The following is an 18,471-nucleotide window of genomic DNA, read 5'->3' as shown; positions in this document are numbered from 1 at the left end:
GGGTTTCGAATGGGTAATAGAATGATTTTAGTAACAACGCATGCGCGAGTAACATCAGGCTGGTGGGGGAGCGGGATTTTTTTTTAAATCTCAGCTTTGACAGACAACTGAGAGCAGCTTTATCATTCGTTCAATATTTATGACGGGATAAATATATCAGATAATGAGCCCTAAGTCCCGCCCACTCCAAATCCTGCATCAGCAAACGGTGATAACAGGGAAATGGCGATATTTAGGATTTGGGTTGAAACTAAGGTCTCCTACATTTTGAGGCTCACAATTGTGCACATTAGACCCTAAATCACATAGTCAGAAGGTTTTTGTGGATTTTGGTTGCCAGGGTCTTTAATTGAATCCAAAATTGAGGTGTCACATCTTTATGTGAGGAGGAGAAGACAACAACGGGTCCTTTTCACAGCAGCCATTTTGAGTGTAAAAGCAGAGTAAATACAGGTGTAACCAATCACATTAATGAGGGCCCTGGCAATGAAGCACCTAAATGGAATGGATCCAGTGTAGAAATTTAGCCTGGGCAAGGGGAAAAATGCCCTAAGAAATCTCAGAATGCCCCTAAAAACTGATCGAGGGGCAAGTATTGCCCCCAAGATTGAGATCATTTTCTTTTCATTGAATTCATTTCATTTCCATTTCCGGTCGCTGTTCCACCCTCTGCCGATCTACACACAGTTGCCAGCCACTTCTGTTCACCTGACAGCGGGGAGCTTCACCGGCAGGACGTAGCACATGGGAGGATCACGCTATTCCCACCAGTTCCCTTCCGCCCCAACCAGGCACCCTGACCGACCAGAGGAGGCGCTAGTGCAGCGACCAGGACACATACTCATCAATCCGGCTTCCCACCCGCAGGCACAGCCAATCGTGCCTGTATGGATGCCAATGGGGCGGGCGCGAACCTGCGACCCTCATGTTGGTAGGCAGGGAATCTACCGCTACACAACCCGTACGCCCGAGATCTGCACTCAATTCCCTGCACTCCCCCCCCACACACACACATGCACACATTTTGTAAATGCCCCAAATCTTTTTTTTACATTGGGGGATTTTTTTTTAATTTTATTTCCTACACTGAATGGATCCATCATTAGTGGTATTGGTTACACCTGTCTGTGTTTGTTTCCGCTTTACCACCTCCAAACGGTGGTTGCTGTGAAAAGGGTCCATTGAAGCAGCAAGTGACTGTCGTGAACGTGACCCTTTTCCAGCAAAGTGTAGGAGTGTCAGCCTCAGCCTCAGCCTGATCGGTTCAACTGGACAACCAAAAGGGAACATGAAAGAAGGAGTTTTCCCGGGTTGAGTTTTCACCGTAGCTTCGTTATTGTGGACCATTTTTGATTGAATCGTTTTGTATAGACAAATACTTTTAGCTGCAATATTAGATGCCTTCATATCATACTTGAAAGTTCAGCACTGAAAACACAAAAGAATCATCACTGTCTATTCTTAGTTTTATTGATGAGTTAACATAATCTGTTCTTGTATACTTTGTCCCATGAAAAAAAGAAGAAGAAAAACCATCCATTTGTGTCTTGTGGATACAGTCTACTGTCAGGCCTTTCCAGGATGACTGTGAATAGAGAGGCAAAGTGAAACGTCACTTCCTGCTTAAGCACTGTACCAGAGATTTTCATCCGCCATTTATTTTCCCCATAGACATTTTGTAAAATGCTTATAAAATAGTTTTACTTAGTCGAACCAAACGGTTCAGCTAACGCTATAATCGGGAGAGACCATAGAACATTTCACTCGGACCAAAACCTAAAAAAACATTGAAAAAATATTTTCTTTAAACCCGCATGTTTTTAGGTTTTGGTCCCAGTGAAATGTTATGCGATCTCTCCTGTTTCTAAATATATCTGTACCGTTTGGTCTGAACCAGTAAAACTATTTTTATACGCATTTTACGAAATGTGTATGGAAAAATAAATGGCGGATGAAAATCTCTGGTACAGTGCTGAAGCAGGAAGTAGGCGATCACTTTGCCTCTATATGAATGAGGTGGATTTTTCAAAGAAACTTGAAAGAGGGTGCGTGGACTCAGATGTGAAAGAAGGCAAGCTACACCAAGTTCACCTTGAGTGAAAATGGAATGCCAAAGTATCTATATGAGCTGAAATGGATCTTTTTGATAGACTCTATATGCTATATGGCCGAGGTACTATTGGACCAAAGTGACATTGTGTTTGTCCCGTGTTCAGTTATTGTGTGTTCTGAATAAAAGTTTGACTCTAAACTAAAGTTGATGTTGGTGTTCTGTCATAGACTCATCATTTAGTATGTTCAGAGCACCGTTCTTATATTGAGGTGTACACCGTCTCTGGCAAAAGAAGGTGGAGTCATCCCAAGATAAGCAGCAGCAGGTAGCAATAATGATAATTACATTTATTTTAGAAGCGCATGGATCAAGTTGTCTACATTATTGCTCAGGTATGCTGTAGTAAAAGAGAAAATACTGCACTAAAGGAGCGATACTATATAACCAGTTAAGGATGTGCACTTGTGTTAATATCTGATCGTTGGATGTAAATGTGTGGTGAGTTGTTGAACAAAGGCTCCAGCACATGTTCTCTGTGTATCTTCAGACTGGTGAATAGACCATGAAACACATGTTCTCTGTGTATCTTCAGACTGGTGAATAGACCATGAAGGAAGACATCAAGCCTGCTGGGTCAACACAGCCATGTAATGTGAGCATGTTGAAATTGTTTTCTGAAAGTGACAACTGCAACCTCTCCACATAGCCTACAGTAGTGTGTCTTATTTAAATGGTGGTGTGCTGTGGAGTAGAGATCCCACACACAAACCAACAAATCTGAAAGGACTCATTTTCATCATTGATGTTAAGAAAAAGACGTTTACATTATCGATCACTGCGTTGCTAGTTATTGAAGTCTTAGGTTCTAAGACCTATACTGGGCCAAATGCTGTTCTAAAAAGTACTTTGGATTTTGTAAACTTGTGAGTCAAAAGTTTTTCTCAACTTCACCCTGAAGAAATTGACTAGTTGCTATTCTCCAGCAGCATTCATGTATATTTGTCCAGTATGCAGTATTATTAGGTCCAACCAAGGTCCACCATTTGTCAAATGGAGTGAGGCCAATGACGTTAATACAGTGAATGTGATTTGAATGCTATCTCTGACCATATCTACCCATCTTACCCATCCTGACTGACATGACATTCTTACTCAACATGTTTCCATGCAGTGCCTCAGCCCACTGGTGTGGAGTCAGCTATGACTAAGAACACAGGCAGCTGCCAAAGCTGTCTGCACTGTGTGTTTGATTATGAAACACCCAAAACACTGGTTATTCCAAGCAGAGGAACAGGATGTGTCTTCAGATTGACCCAGCTTCTGGTCCTCCTGTATGTGGTTGGGTAAGTGAGGCTTTATAAATGGAGGCATTGTGCATCCGTTTTGTCCTGCAAGTTGGCACTTTATAAATCGTCTTAATCAATGGTGGAATGGGAAGGGGTTAGGGGTTAGGGTTAGGGTTAACCCTATATATATATATATATATATATATATATATATATATATATATATATATATATATATATATATATATATATATTCCCAATGAATGCCAAAATATTATATATTATATATACTTTATTATATATATATAATAGTGTGTGTATATATATGTGTGTGTGTGTGTGTGTGTGTGTGTGTATATATATATGTACATGTACACACACACACACACACACACACACACACACACACGATTGTTATTTTAATGTGTCTGTGTCCTCATGTACTGTGCTGTACAACAAATTGCCTCCTTGGAGGACATTCAAGTTTTCTACTACTACTACTACATAGATCATAAAAATAGGCAATTAATGCAATATTTGGCAATGAATCGATGGATTGACTAATTGTTGCAGCTCTTTATCAGTTTTTATAAAAATGTATTTTTATGTATTTTCAAAATACAAAATACGTATTTGTATTTCAAATAAATTTTTCAGACCAGTATTTTGTATTTGTATTGTGATACATTTTTTGAGCAAGTATTTGTAATTTGTATCAAAATACTTTATGATGTATTTTCGCCCATCTCTGGTTACATGTATGGCTATTTGTTGTGGTTCGATCTGCATTTCTAAACCGTCTCAATGCCAACTGTACACCTGCCAGGTATGTCTGTTTTGTTCAGAAGGCCTACCAGGAGACAGACTCCGTCATCAGCACTGTCACCACTAAAGTCAAAGGCTTTGCCCTCACTAAGAGCCCAGACCAGGAGCCACGTTTCTGGGACGTGGCTGATTATGTTATTCCCCCGCAGGTATTTGAACTAATGCATCCTCCATGATATAAATACACAAGATGATCTACTGTATGCTGACCGTGTTGCTGTGTGAAATGTATCCTTGTTTTTTTGTCTACCAGGGTGAAAATTCATTCTTTGTGTTGACAAATATCATTGTCACCACCAATCAAACTCAAGCGAGCTGTCCAGAGGTGAGTCACTGATGGCACGCTACATAGACCTATACTCCTAAATACTCCTGCTCAGATTCATGATCCTAGCAATATATTTCATGTGGACATGTTGTTAAACACGGTTCACATATCGTTGGCACAGAGCTAGTGCCATAAGGCTCCAATACAAACTTAACCTTTCCAGTTTGACCAGTACACCATAAATCCAGTGTGCCAAAAAACACAAATATTGACTGTATTTATTTGAGGTTTCAAGCAATTCACCTAGAACTGTTGGCACCTGGCTGCACTATTTGCTGTGGCTAGCTAGACACATATGGGTCATTGGTGGTTTAATTATATTTTGAGCTACTGAGCGCAAAGGGCTGGAACTACCTGCTAAAATAATAATAGAAACTGCTGACTAAGCCCTAAAGAGATAACCGTGATCTCTCCTCCAGCTTCCAAAGCCATCCACCACTTGCATGGATGACTCTGACTGTACCGAGGGACGCAGTGATCCTCGGAGCAGTGGTAGGTCTTTCCACAGCAGGTTGTGGTCTCACTTTCCCAGCCAGAGTAAATGTGCTCTTGTATACTGTTTTAAAAATTACATAAAAACTGCAAATTACATAAAAACCAAAAAAGTGCAATTGCCGTGTGTGTATATATATATATATATATATATATATTATTCATCCTGGAATCAAGGCTTCAAATGTCCTCATGTTTGGCACAGGATTGGAATCTTTTGCATGTAATTGATCCCTATGCCAAACATGAGGAAGTGGCTCCATCTAGTGGAAACGAGTCCCTATAGCACAGCAGTACACAACGCTAATGGAACTGCTGTAAAGATGAATCAAGTCATAAACAGTTGCCACGTTCTTCCCCATTCAGGTATTCAGACCGGACTCTGTGTGAACTACTCAGACACTGTGCGGACCTGTGAGGTGCTGTCATGGTGCCCTCTCGAAATAGAAACTAAGCTGCCTGAGTAAGAATATGTGTCATCTTATATGAGTCACTGTACCGTGTACAGTATAATGCAGGGGTGGCCAAACTTTTTTTGGTTGTGGGCCGCATACAGAAAAATATGAGTCGCGGGCCAAACAATATTAAGCGCGGCAGTTTTCGCGGCAAAAACAATTGGACCAGAAAACCCTTGTGCCATCAAACATTTAATTTCTACCTAAATAAATATATGACGCATAGTTTATTGATGTGCTCACCTATTACAATAGGTATTTCTGTATGTTTTCAAATTTTCTTTTCATGTGCCAACAGGTTAAGACGGATAATTTAACAGAACATTAGTATTAAACATTCATTCATTTTTTTTATTTTTTATTTTTTATAAATAGACCAAGTCAGGGTACCCAAGTATAACCCATTTTCAATGGTTTTAAATTGAAAAAACGAAATGGGGGTTATCAGTTTTTTTGTTTTCCGTTTCTTTTTCTTTCTTTTTTTGTTTTTCATTTTTTCTCCTGTTTTTTCGTTTTTGTTTTCCGTTTTAAACTTTAAAACTTTAAAACGGAAAAACGTTTTTAGCAACAAATTTTTTTGGGGGCAAAATTCATGGCGGGCCACTTAAAAACAGGCAGCGGGCCGCAGTTGGCCCGCGGGCCGTAGTGTGGCCACCTCTGGTATAATGTATTTGTATGCTCTGTGTAAAGAGAGATGGTTGCTGTCTCACAGACCTGCCCTGCTGGCTGCAGCAGAGAACTTCACTGTGTTGATCAAAAACAGCATGACGTACCCAAAGTTCAACTTCCGCAGGTTGGTGTCACATGAGGTGCACAGCGCATGCTGTACTGTAGCCATTATGTGTCCATTGCACAAAGTAGGCACGGTATTTCCTACATCATTGTTATTACGTCAGATGTTTGTCCTGTATTCCCGCTCCAGGAGAAACATCATGCTCCACATTAACTCCTCATACTTGAAGACGTGTGAATTCAATCGTGCCACAGATCCTGACTGTCCCATATTCCGCCTCAAACACATGGTTGCAGAGGCTGGAGAGGACTTTCAAACCATGGCTGTTAAGGTGGGACCAGAGTTAAAGATGGTGCGCGGGTCATAGTTAATTACAGTGGGGTTGAATGAGCCATCTTAAATAATAAGTTATATTAATAAGTAATAATAAGTTTAGTTTTTGATCTTGATGATGTTTGTACAGGGTGGCATCCTTGGTATTTTGATTGACTGGAGCTGTGACCTGGATTGGTGGGCAGGTCAATGTTACCCTAAGCACAGCTTCCGAAGGCTGGACAACAAAGATCCTGACAACAATGTGGCCCCTGGATACAACTTTAGGTCAGATTGCTTTAGATACAGAATTATTCATTTATTATATTTATATAATCATGTAATAATGCAGTGATGGATGAAACTGATCAAATGCATTGCTTATGCAGGTTTGCAAAATACTACAAAACTGCACATGGTGAGGAAATGAGAACCTTGATTAAAGGATATGGGATCCGATTTGACGTCATTGTTTTTGGAACTGTGAGGCCAGAATCAATCGTGCAACTACTTCACATTTCTCCAAACCACATGAGATCAAATTCAGTTAGCCTGACTTTTTAATTTGATCTTGCAGGCAGGTAAATTCAGCATTGTACCAACCATAGTGAACTTGGGTGCATCACTTAGATTTCTCAGTTTGGTAAGTATAGATCTATGTTTCTTATATTCACTCACGCATTTCATTCTATATTTATTGTAAGACATGATGAAGATTCACCTTTCTGGAAAATGTGACAATAATACACATCTGAGTCCAAATGTTTTTCCTCAGGTGCCTGCAGTAACTGACTGGTTTCTGATGACTTGCACAAGGAAACGAGACCTTTACAGTAGACACAAAGTCACATATTTGCGTGACGATGACGACACTGAATCAGTAAATGGTTGATTCCTCTATCTTTTGTTTTAGATTCATTATTTGACACGTTATTATTATTATTATTATTATTATTATACATATTCTTCATAATACAGGTGGCAATAGGCACCAGCTATGGCACCCAATAGGAGGGGTCACTGCAACTGGGAACTTCACTACATTTGGCCACTCTGGGACAGATAGGGAAAAATGGAGAAAGAAGGGTAGGAGAGGAAGAGAGGTAGAGTTGACAGAGAGAGTGGGGGATTGGTTCTCAAATTGTCAGGCTATCCTTTAATTAGCCTACCTGCTCTACTTAATCAATAAACCAGTTTTATCAGCAAGTACTGTATTGTCATTATTTTTGCACTGACCCAGACACTCTAAAAAAAACATTAAAAGTACATGTAACTTGTACCTTGAGTAATTTATTAACTTTTTTTTTTTTTTACTTGAGTAGGTTTCTCAAATGGTATCTACTTGAGTCATTTTTTTATGGGAGCAATTATACTTCTACTTAACTTGAGTATAGATTTCCAGTACTGTACACAGGGGAGGTCTTACCATTAGGCAAAGGGAGGCGACCTGCAGCCAGAGGGCCCCACAAAAGACAATAATAGAGCTAATGTAAACTTAAAGGAACACTCCGCTGATTTTCAACCAGCTTCGTGTCATTACAAAATCAGTAGTATATCTGAAAACTAAACAGTTTTGCAGTCATTCATTTAGTTTGACAGTTGATTTGAGTTAAGTTGTGGAGCAGTGATGTCAAATGACATCACTGGTCCACTCGCATACCGGATAACTCTTATCGAGTATGGTGATGTGCTATTGTCTGTCTGACATATTTTGTACATCTTTATTGTTAATAATAATAAGTAAAAAAAACTCTACACAGACCCATGACAATGTTGAACATGTGAATATTTTATATTTGGTATTTAAACTGATGAACGCAAACAAGTCATCCAAGTCATCACGTGTTAAGTCAAGTCTCAAGTAATTTATTTTTTTGGTCAAGTCAAGTCGCAATTCATCAAAACAGGGACCAAGTCACAAAGTTTCAAGTCCCCATCTCTGCCATTTACCTTTGTCAAAAATGTTGCCGAATTTGGAGCTACAGTGTGTTACACCCACTTCCCAGCGAGCTCGCATAACATGGCTGGTACCTCCGTATTCATCTGGTTGTCTGTTTTTAGGGGTGTTCAGATTAAATTTGGGGGAAATACTGGACAAAGAAGGTGGAGTCTGCCCAAGATGAGCAGCAGGTAGCAACAAAGATAATTAAGTTCATTTTAGAACGGCATGACCAAGTTGTCTACATCACTGGTTCTCAACCTGTGGTTCATCAGGTACCACAGGTGGTACGCGGGGCTCACTCCCAGTCTGTAGAGCCCGATCATTTCTGAGGTGGTACTTGATGTAAAAAGGTTGGTCTACATTATTGCTCAGGTATGCTGTAGTAAGAGAGAAATACTGCACTAAAGGAAAAACCAGTTAAGAAGTTGCACTCACATGAATATCTTACTGTTGGATGTAAATGTGTGGTGAGTTGTTAAACAAAGGTTCCACTCTGTGTTCCAGCACGTTATCTGTATCTTCAGACTGGTGAATAGACCATGAAGCACATGTTCTGTGTATCTTCAGACTGGTGAATAGACCACGAAGGAAGACGTCAAGCCTGGGTCTTATGTTGACTTTCACTGGGCCAAATGCTGTTCTAAAATGTGACTAATGTAATTTGACTTTTCTAAACTTGTGAAACAAACATTTTTCTAACATTCACCCTATCTCTGATGAAGAAATTGACTAGGTGCTATTCTCCAGCAGCATATATTTGTGCCCAATAGGTAGGTCGTGATCTACCGGTAGATCTCGGGCCATCAATACGTAGCTCGCCAAAGAAACCCAAAATTTTTATTTTTTTATTTTTTATTTTTTAATGCATCTCACTCATATAGCTAACTCGATATCTACAGTATTTAACATAACATTATTAAATAATGTTAAATGAATCATATAATGTTAAAATGTGCTAAATATGTACTGGGGGGGGGGGGCAAGGAAAAAAGTAGCTCGTGACTAGTTTTATATTTTGTAAGTAGCTCTCATCCTAAAAAAGTTTGGGCACCCCTGCACTACAGTATAATATTATGGAGTGAGGGCAACGAGGTGTTAATGCAGTGAATTTGATTTGAATACTATCTTAACTATATTTCCATACTCAGGGATGCAAACTAGTCACCTTTAGGTGACAGTCACCTTTTTCATCCCAAAATAGGAGGATTATCTGTCAACCTTTTCCCACTCTCCGTGACTTTGCATCCCTGCATACTATCTTACCTGACGGAGCTGACACTCTTACTGAACGCTATTGCACACTGCCTGCACTGGTGTGGAGCGCAGCTATGACTAAGAACACAGGCGGCTGCCAAAGCTGTCTGCACTATGTCTTTGATTATGAAACCCCCAAAACACTGGTTATTCAAAGCAGAGGAACAGCATGTGTCTTCAGATTGATCCAGCTTCTGATCCTTGTGTATGTGATGGGGTAAGTCAAGCTTATTCTATCATTATTATGAGACTAGATATCGTCATAGCTTTTGGATATCATAATGTGATGATATAATATATAATGTGATGTCATATCCACATTACCTGATGATTATTTACCACAAATCTCATTGTGTAAATATTCTGAGAAGCACCGATAGTCATCCCTACAATATTGTTGCAATATCAATAGACTGTATTTACTCCAAAAATACATATTTGATTTTGTCCATATCGCCCAGCCCTACATCTCACATGTGCTTTGACTTACAACTGGACATTTAGCCCACTTTGTAGAAAATACAAAGATAGTCTATTATGGGCATCACCATTCAGCCTAAAAATACCGATATACGATTATTATTTTTGTCCATATCGCCCAACCCTAGGTGGCAGTTTATTAGTCCAGTGTTAATCAACTGGGACATACTCCCAGGGTCACACACTAAGACAAACTCACATAGAGATGCAGCAATCTTCAATAAGGGCAGGGTCCCTGCAAGGGGAAAAAAACAAACATATAATACAATACACATAATATAACTTAAACCAATTCAACCTCTATGGATATCATTAGTTTCTCTAAGCCAATGTCCCTTATGGTGTAGCAAAGTTGAGTTATTTGATATGGCAGCTGAAAGGCCTGAAGATTGCTTCCACTGTAGGGGAGCTTTGTGTTAGCTAATATATTGAGAGCCAAAGTAAACATCACCAGAGATTTTCATCCGCCATTTATTTTCCCATAGACATTTCGTAAAATGCTTATAAAAAAGAGTTTTACTTGGTCAAACCAAACAGTTCAGCTATATTTAAAATCAGGAGAGACCATAGAACATTTCACTCAGACCAAAAAAAAAAAAAACATCGGCTGTAGCTCAGGAGGTAGAGTGGGTCGTCCACTAATATCGCTTTGGATAAAAGAGGTCAGTGGTTCGATTCCCACCTCCTCCAGTCTGCATGTCGAAGTGTCCTTGGGCGAGATACTGAACCCCAATTTGCTCCCGGTGGTGTGCCAGCACCCTGCGTGGTAGCCTGCCACCATCGGTGTATGAATGGGTGAATGTACCTACCAGGGATAGCGGAACGCATCTGAACTTGGGGGGGCCGGGGGGCGTGTCGGGGGGGCGTGCCCCCCCCCCCCCACACACACACACGTCTGTGAACCACCATCATTGATTATTATTATTATCATCATATAAAGATTTTGGTCGTTTGAAGCCAGATTCATATAGGAATATCTCATTTTAAATTAACATTAGGATTAGACGGTTGTGATGTCAGTATTCAGTCTTAACAATCATATATTTGCTCCTTTTCTCACTCACTCCTATGTCACCACCTGCTCTCACTGCAGGGTTTGAGATTCAACTTTTTTTTATCACCAGCCAATATGGCTGCTAGATTTTAAAGTTACGAGCCAATTAATTTCAACTAGCCAAAATGTTTTTCTTGAAATAAACCAGAATATGAGGGCGACTGGGTTTTACAGCAGGGCTATTCAACTAAATTGTTCAGGGGGCCACATTGTCAGAAACCTAAGGGACCGGGGGCCGGATTGTTCCCGAGCCAGTACACTTGACACAATGCGCCACCATATTTTTGCAGCCGCGCTGGAACTATTATTAAGTAGGGGGTGCTGTAAGGAATGGAATCTCGGCAGCGCCGAAGAAAATTTTATGTTTTTTGGACTTTTATCCATATTTAGAAGAATATTTAATTTTAAATTAACATTAGGATTATACTGTTGTGATGTCATTATTCAGTATCTTCTCCTTTTCTATTATTAGTATTAGTATTAATATTAAATACTGAGTATCTCATGAAAAACTATTAATATTGCATCTTTTGTGTTTAGCTCCGTCTCACAGCAGGCCCGGCTCCAGAACCAAATTACAGAGGGGGCCTGCCCCTAGCTTGGGGGGGCCAAGGGGGGTCCGGGGGGATTCTCCCCCGGAAGAAGATTTTGTACATTTTAAAGTAAAATTCGTCAAACTGGTGCATTTGAGAGCAAAAGGAAGAGGCTAAATCTATGAGGAACTACACACATCTCTAATGTGTTGTGACTTTACAAATAGGCCTAAACAATTAATATTAAATGTATTTACACATTGTGCACAAATTGCATTCATTGTGACAAATTTACAATAGTTAATTCATATCCAGCCAGAATCATTGCAAATGGAGGTTCAAAGTAACAGTTAGCAATAGCATTCAGTTAATCAATGCCTAATGACAGCCAGATTCCGTTTTAAACTTTAAAACAGAAAAACGGAAAAACGTTTTTAGCACACACAAAAAAAAAAAAAAAAATTGAATGGGGGGCGGCAGTTTAGGGAATGGGGGGGCCCGGCCCGGTCAGGCCCCCCTCCAACGCCGGGCCTGTCTCACAGCATTGTAACATTGTAGTGCAGCAAGAAAGGAAAACTACTGTAAACATTTGAACCACATTTCTTGTTTAGAACCTATAGCTAGCAACATCGCCATCTCCTGAAAAACATTAATATTGCACCTTTCTTGTGGCTACATCACAGCATCTACTGAAAAACATTTATAGTGGATCTGACTTGTTTAGTTCACTTTAGATTCACATCACATCTGAAAAACAACCAGTCGAGTGTAATAAGTAAATGAGGTTTAATTGTAAAAAAAAAAAAAAAAAAAAATCTAAAAAAAAAAAAAAAAAAAAAAAAATTTTTTTTTTTTTTTGGGAACTGAAAAGTACCCGGGCCGCGGCCCGGGTGGCCCGGGCGGTTCCGCGATCCCTGGACTGATTGTAAAGTGCTTTGGATAAAAGCGCTATATAAATGCAGGCCATTTACCATTTACCATTTTCTTTAAATCTGCGATCTTTTACGTTTTGGTCCCAGTGAAATGTTATGTGGTCTCCCCTGTTTCTAAATTTATCTGAACCGTTTGGTTTGAACAAGTAAAACTATTTTTTATGAGCATTTTACAAAAAGTCTATGGGAAAATAAATGGCGGATGAAAATCTCTGGTACAGTGCTGAAGCAGGAAGTCACGTTCACTTTGGCTCTCTATTGGGTTGGGACAAGGTCAAATTTAGATCCCGGGCAAAACTATTTATGAACCACTATGGTGATCAGCCGTGTGGTTACATGTAATGGCTATTTGTTGTGGTTCTATCTGCATTTGTAAACCTCACACTGCTTACTGTACACCTGCCAGGTATGTCTGTTTTGTTCAGAAGGCCTACCAGGAGACAGACTCCGTCATCAGCACTGTCACCACTAAAGTCAAAGGCTTTGCCCTCACTAAGAGCCCAGACCAGGAGCCACGTTTCTGGGACGTGGCTGATTATGTTATTCCCCCGCAGGTATTTGAACTAATACATCCTCCTCCATGATATAAATACACAGGATGATCTATCTTATAGGCTGACTCTGAGGAAGCCTACTGTGTTGCCTTGTGAAATGTATCCTCTTTGTACCCTCTTGTGTCCACCAGGGTGAAAATTCATTCTTTGTGTTGACAAATAACATTATCACCGCCAATCAAACTCAGGCCAGCTGTCCTGAGGTGAGTCACTGATGGCATGTATCAATGTATCATGTTAAACACAGTTCATATATTTTTTTTTAATTTTCTGTATTTATTTTAGGTTTCACACAATTCAATTAGACATTTTAGCACCTGCAATTATGTGCTGTGGTATAACAGCCCAAGTCTCCAAGCTACAGTAGACACCCCAGGCGCGGACTGCATAATCGGGCACGTCGGGCAAATGCCTGGCCTGGCCACTCACTGAACAGCAGTTAGTCTGAACTGAAGTAATAATTACACTTCAGGGTTAAAGTGGGTGCATCTCATTGTAAAATTGGACTCGGCCCAATTGGGCTTCAAACGGCCCAAATCTGGCTTCAAACGGCCCAAATTGGGCTTCAAACGGCCCTTTTTTTTCTTTTTTTTTGGGTGCCCGCAGTCAGGCCACTCACTGAACAGCAGTTAGTCTGAACTGAAGTAATAATTACACTTCAGGGTTAAAGTGGGTGCATCTCATTGTAAAATTGGACTCGGCCCAAATTGGGCTTCAAACGGCCCAAATCTGGCTTCAAACGGCCCAAATTGGGCTTCAAACGGCCCAAATTCTTCGCGAGCGCCGGCCCATATCGGCCTGGCCTGCTTGGTATCTAATGCCCGGCCTGAATTATGATCCCAGTCCACCCCTGAACACCTGTATGGGTCATTAAGTGGCTTGATTATATTTAGAGCTACTGAGCGCTAAGGGCTGGAACGACCTGCCAAACATATAATATAAATATAAAAATATATATATAAATAAAAACTGACTAAGCCCTAAAGAGATAACAGTGTTATCTCTCCTCCAGCTTCCAAAGCCATCCACCACTTGCATCGATGACTCCGACTGTACTGAGGGACGCAGTGATCCTCGGAGCAATGGTAGGTGTTTAGTGTTAGTTAATCTGAGGGCCCTTTCTGCTAGACTATGTCTTTAGTGGAGAGATTGTGGTGGGTGGACCTCACTCCCACTAGCTGAGAACTACACAAATTGACTGTGCTGTGACTTTACAATGATGAATAACTGTCTCCCTATATAATATATTCGGCATACAGAACCAATGATAACAAAAACAACAGTGGGGGGGGGGGGGGTTCTTAAAAATACATCCCAGGGACATGAAAGTGCCTGAAATCAAATAAATGATGACTAAAGTAATTTTGAGCTAATACCATATGACCGTTGCCACTTTTTTCCTTCCCCATTCAGGTATTCAGACCGGACTCTGTGTGAACTACTCAGACACTGTGCGGACCTGTGAGGTGCTGTCATGGTGTCCTCTCGAAATAGATACTAAGCTGCCTGAGTAAGATGTGCAATATAAAATATAATTATTGGAGAGCAGTGTCGCAAGGCACACCATTGGTTTGGATCACCTCCAAACTTTGCCGAAACACTTTCCAGGGGTCTGGCATGGATCTGCTGCCGAGAAAAATGGGAAAACAGTACACCCATAGGGGGCGCCACGGCAATATTTTAGATTTTAAATGGCCATAACTCACACACCATTGATCCAATCGCCTCCGAACTTTGCCAAAACACTGTTCAGGGGTCTGGCATAAGTTTGGTCACACCAAAAACAGAAGAATTGTGGCAATGGCAGTAACCAATAATAATATAATAATAATAATAATAATAATAATTATAATAATAATAATAAATAATAACGCAATGGCAGTATTTTACATTTTAAATGGCCATAACTCGCACACCATTGTGCCGATCGGCCGCCGCCAAACTTGGGGAGTGCGCTTAGGGGAGACCTGATGGAGTGCACTGCCAAGCGCCGCCACCTACTGGCAACAGAAAAAGCGGTTTATCTCGAGAACCGTTCTTCCGATCGACTTCAAACCTGAGTGCGCTGCCGGGAACCCGACCCAATTTCGGACACGTGCATAGTCATAGCGCCACCTACTGGCAACACAAAATGGTTTATCACAAGAACCATTCACCTGAACGACTTCACGAGGCCCGACAGAGTGCTGTGCCGAATTTCGCCATGAATTTGGTCACCCCCCCCCCCCCCCCCCCAAAAGAGTGTGCCTAGAAATGAGCGCATGAAGCGCACTCAATTCTAGAATGAGTCATTGGTGTGTGTGTAATGTATTTTCAGTGTATGCTCTGACTGTGTAAAGATGACATATGGTTGCTGACTGTCTCACAGACCTGCCCTGCTGGCTGCAGCAGAGAACTTCACTGTGTTGATCAAAAACAGCATGACGTACCCAAAGTTCAACTTCCGCAGGTTGGTGTCACATGAGGTGCACAGCGCATGCTGTACTGTAGCCATTATGTGTCCATTGCACAAAGTAGGCACGGTATTTCCTACATCATTGTTATTACGTCAGATGTTTGTCCTGTATTCCCGCTCCAGAAGAAACATCAGGCTCCACATTAACTCCTCATACTTGAAGACGTGTGAATTCAATCGTGCCACAGATCCTGACTGTCCCATATTCCGCCTCAAACACATAGTTGCAGAGGCTGGAGAGGACTTTCAAACCATGGCTGTTAAGGTGGGCCCAGAGTTAAAGATGGGGTGCGGGTCATAGTTACAGTGGAGTTGAGGGCCGGATCTAGAGGGGGTCAGGGGTGGGCTATGCCCACCCAAAAATGAATCTTGCCCACCCACATTTTTTTTTTTTTATCTCCCTTTTTGAATTCTAGGCGACCGTGACCCGAAGGTTGGAGACCACTGGGTTAGTTAGTTTAGGGCACCTAACAGTAGTTATAGCTTTAATTTGATTTGAGAAATAAGCTCATCCAATGAAAAGAATATTATGGAGTTGATTATTTTAAACTATGAATGAAGGATTGTTATTTAATTTTTAGGGTAACGAAGTCAATCTGCTTTCAAAGTTTTAATTTCAGTTTGAGTTTGAATAAGACTAAAAGTCTTGTAAATATAGGTTTGAAGGCTAAATGGCAAATAGTTTTTAGCTATGGTTAAGTCTCACTGCACTAGTCTTTAATTTGATTTGAGAAATAAGGTCATCCAATGAAAATAACTGTTATGGAGTTGATTATTGAAATTATGGATGAAGAATGTTTTTAGGTTTTATGGTAAATCAATCTGCTTTCAAAGTTGTTTTCTTTTCACTTTTAAGACTAAAAGTCTTGTGAATATAATAACAGTTTTGTAAATACCGTAGTTAGTTTGTTAGTTTCTATGTACATAGTTTGCAAATAGTTTTAATAATAGGAGTTTTGTAAACATTGGCCTGTCACCTGAGTGAAAGTTCATACTTAAGTTACCCACAGCACAATGTGGAACAGTTTAGTGTTAGAATATAATGCAACTTAATCCCCATCCCCAAACCGAGAACCTTTGGGCAACCTACCGCCAAAGATGTAACAGGCTAAAAACGGACCTCGTACCAGCTACTGTATGGCTTAGTTAGTTAGGCACATTTTTGTTAGGCACATTTTTGGCGAGTTTTTTTTTTGGTATGGCTATTTTCATTGCCCCCCCAAAATTTTCAATTGCCCACCCAGTAACCTCACCTTAGATCCGGGCCTGAGTTGAATGCCCCATCTTAAATAATAAGTTATATTAATAAGTAATAATAAGTTTCGTTTTTGATCTTGATGATGTTTGTACAGGGTGGCATTCTTGGTATTTTCATTGACTGGAGCTGTGACCTGGATTGGTGGGCAGGTAAATGTTACCCTAAGTACAGCTTCCGAAGGCTGGACAACAAAGATCCTGACAACAATGTGGCCCCTGGATACAACTTTAGGTCAGATTGCTTTAGATACAGAATTATTGAATAATGCAGTGATGGCTGAAACTGATCAAATGCATTGCTTATGCAGGTTTGCAAAATACTACAAAACTGCACATGGTGAGGAAATGAGAACCTTGATTAAAGGATATGGGATCCGGTTTGACGTCATTGTTTTTGGAACTGTGAGGCCAGAATCAATCGTGCAACTACTTCACATTTCTCCAAACCACATGAGATCAAATTCAGTTAGCCTGACTTTTTAATTTGATCTTGCAGGCAGGTAAATTCAGCATTGTACCAACCATAGTGAACTTGGGTGCATCACTTACATTTCTCAGTTTGGTAAGTATAGATCTACGTTTCTTATATTCACTCACGCATTTCATTCTATATTTATTGTAAGACATGATGAAGATTCACTTTTCTGGAAAATGTGACAATACAATTGCATTTGAGTCCAAATGTTTTTCCTCAGGTGCCTGTAGTAACTGACTGGTTTCTGATGACTTGCACAAGGAAACGAGACCTTTACAGTAGACACAAAGTCACATATTTGCGTGACGATGACGACACTGAATCAGTAAGTGGTTGATTCCTCTATCTTTTGTTTTAGATTCATTATTTAAATTCATTATTCATATTCATATTTTCACTTGTGTTGGATGAATTACATTACCTACTTTGGGGCAATCATTATTTGACAATTATTATTATTATACATATTTTTCATAATACAGGTGGCCATAGGCACCAGCTATGGCACCCAATAGGAAGGTCACTGCAACTGGGAACCGTCTCTGCTCTGGAAAGTTGCCATAAAAACACAGATGTTGAAAAAGAAACTTTCAATAAAATTACGTTGTAATGAAAGAATACAAGCATTGTGTGAAATATCAGGGTTGGGTACAAGTTAGTTGTGTGTGTGTGTGTGTGTGTGTGTGTGTGTGTGTGTGTGTGTGTGTGTGTGTGTGTGTGTGTGTGTGTGTGTGTGTGTGCGTGCGTGCGTGCGCGCCAGTAATCTATTTTTTACTTCACTACATTCCTCCACTCTGGGACAGATGGAGAAAGAAGGGTAGGTGAGCAAGAGAGGTAGAGTTGGACAGAGAGAGTGGGAGATTGTTCCTATCAATTTGCCAGGCTATCCTTATTTGTTGAATAAGCTCTACTTCATTAATAAAAAAGATTGACCAACAAGTACTATTTTGTCATTATTTTTGCACTGAGCCACACACCATAAAACATAAAAGTGAATGTAACTACCTTGAGTAATTTATTAACTTTTTTTCTTATCTTATCTTATCTTTTT

The 18,471-nt window shown here is 40.3% G+C and overlaps 2 protein-coding genes across 2 annotated transcripts; both read left to right on the top strand.

Annotated features, from left to right (window-relative positions):
- Positions 1-3,253: 3,253 nt before the first annotated feature.
- On the top strand, positions 3,254-7,376 carry LOC310784441 (P2X purinoceptor 4a-like; the record flags this gene model as incomplete). Its single annotated transcript, XM_083645437.1, has 11 exons — positions 3,254-3,396; positions 4,166-4,313; positions 4,418-4,489; positions 4,912-4,984; positions 5,351-5,447; positions 6,152-6,232; positions 6,362-6,503; positions 6,636-6,772; positions 6,874-6,967; positions 7,062-7,127; positions 7,260-7,376. 11 exons carry the CDS (start codon positions 3,254-3,256, stop codon positions 7,374-7,376), a joined length of 1,170 nt encoding a protein of 389 aa, XP_083501563.1.
- Positions 7,377-9,754: 2,378 nt separating this feature from the next.
- On the top strand, positions 9,755-17,988 carry LOC310783078 (P2X purinoceptor 4a-like; the record flags this gene model as incomplete). The annotated part of the gene is made up of 12 exons (XM_083643867.1): positions 9,755-9,897; positions 13,086-13,233; positions 13,365-13,436; positions 14,246-14,318; positions 14,647-14,743; positions 15,602-15,682; positions 15,812-15,953; positions 17,041-17,177; positions 17,254-17,347; positions 17,442-17,507; positions 17,641-17,745; positions 17,903-17,988. 12 exons carry the CDS (start codon positions 9,755-9,757, stop codon positions 17,933-17,935), a joined length of 1,191 nt encoding a protein of 396 aa, XP_083499993.1. The 3' UTR covers positions 17,936-17,988.
- Positions 17,989-18,471: the final 483 nt, after the last annotated feature.

Source organism: Poromitra crassiceps (assembly GCF_964638095.1).
Source record: "Poromitra crassiceps genome assembly, chromosome: 10".
Classification (NCBI taxonomy): Eukaryota; Metazoa; Chordata; class Actinopteri; order Beryciformes; family Melamphaidae; genus Poromitra; species Poromitra crassiceps.
The sequence above is the reverse complement of the archived record's forward strand: the minus strand, read 5'-3'. Positions and strand labels throughout refer to the sequence as shown.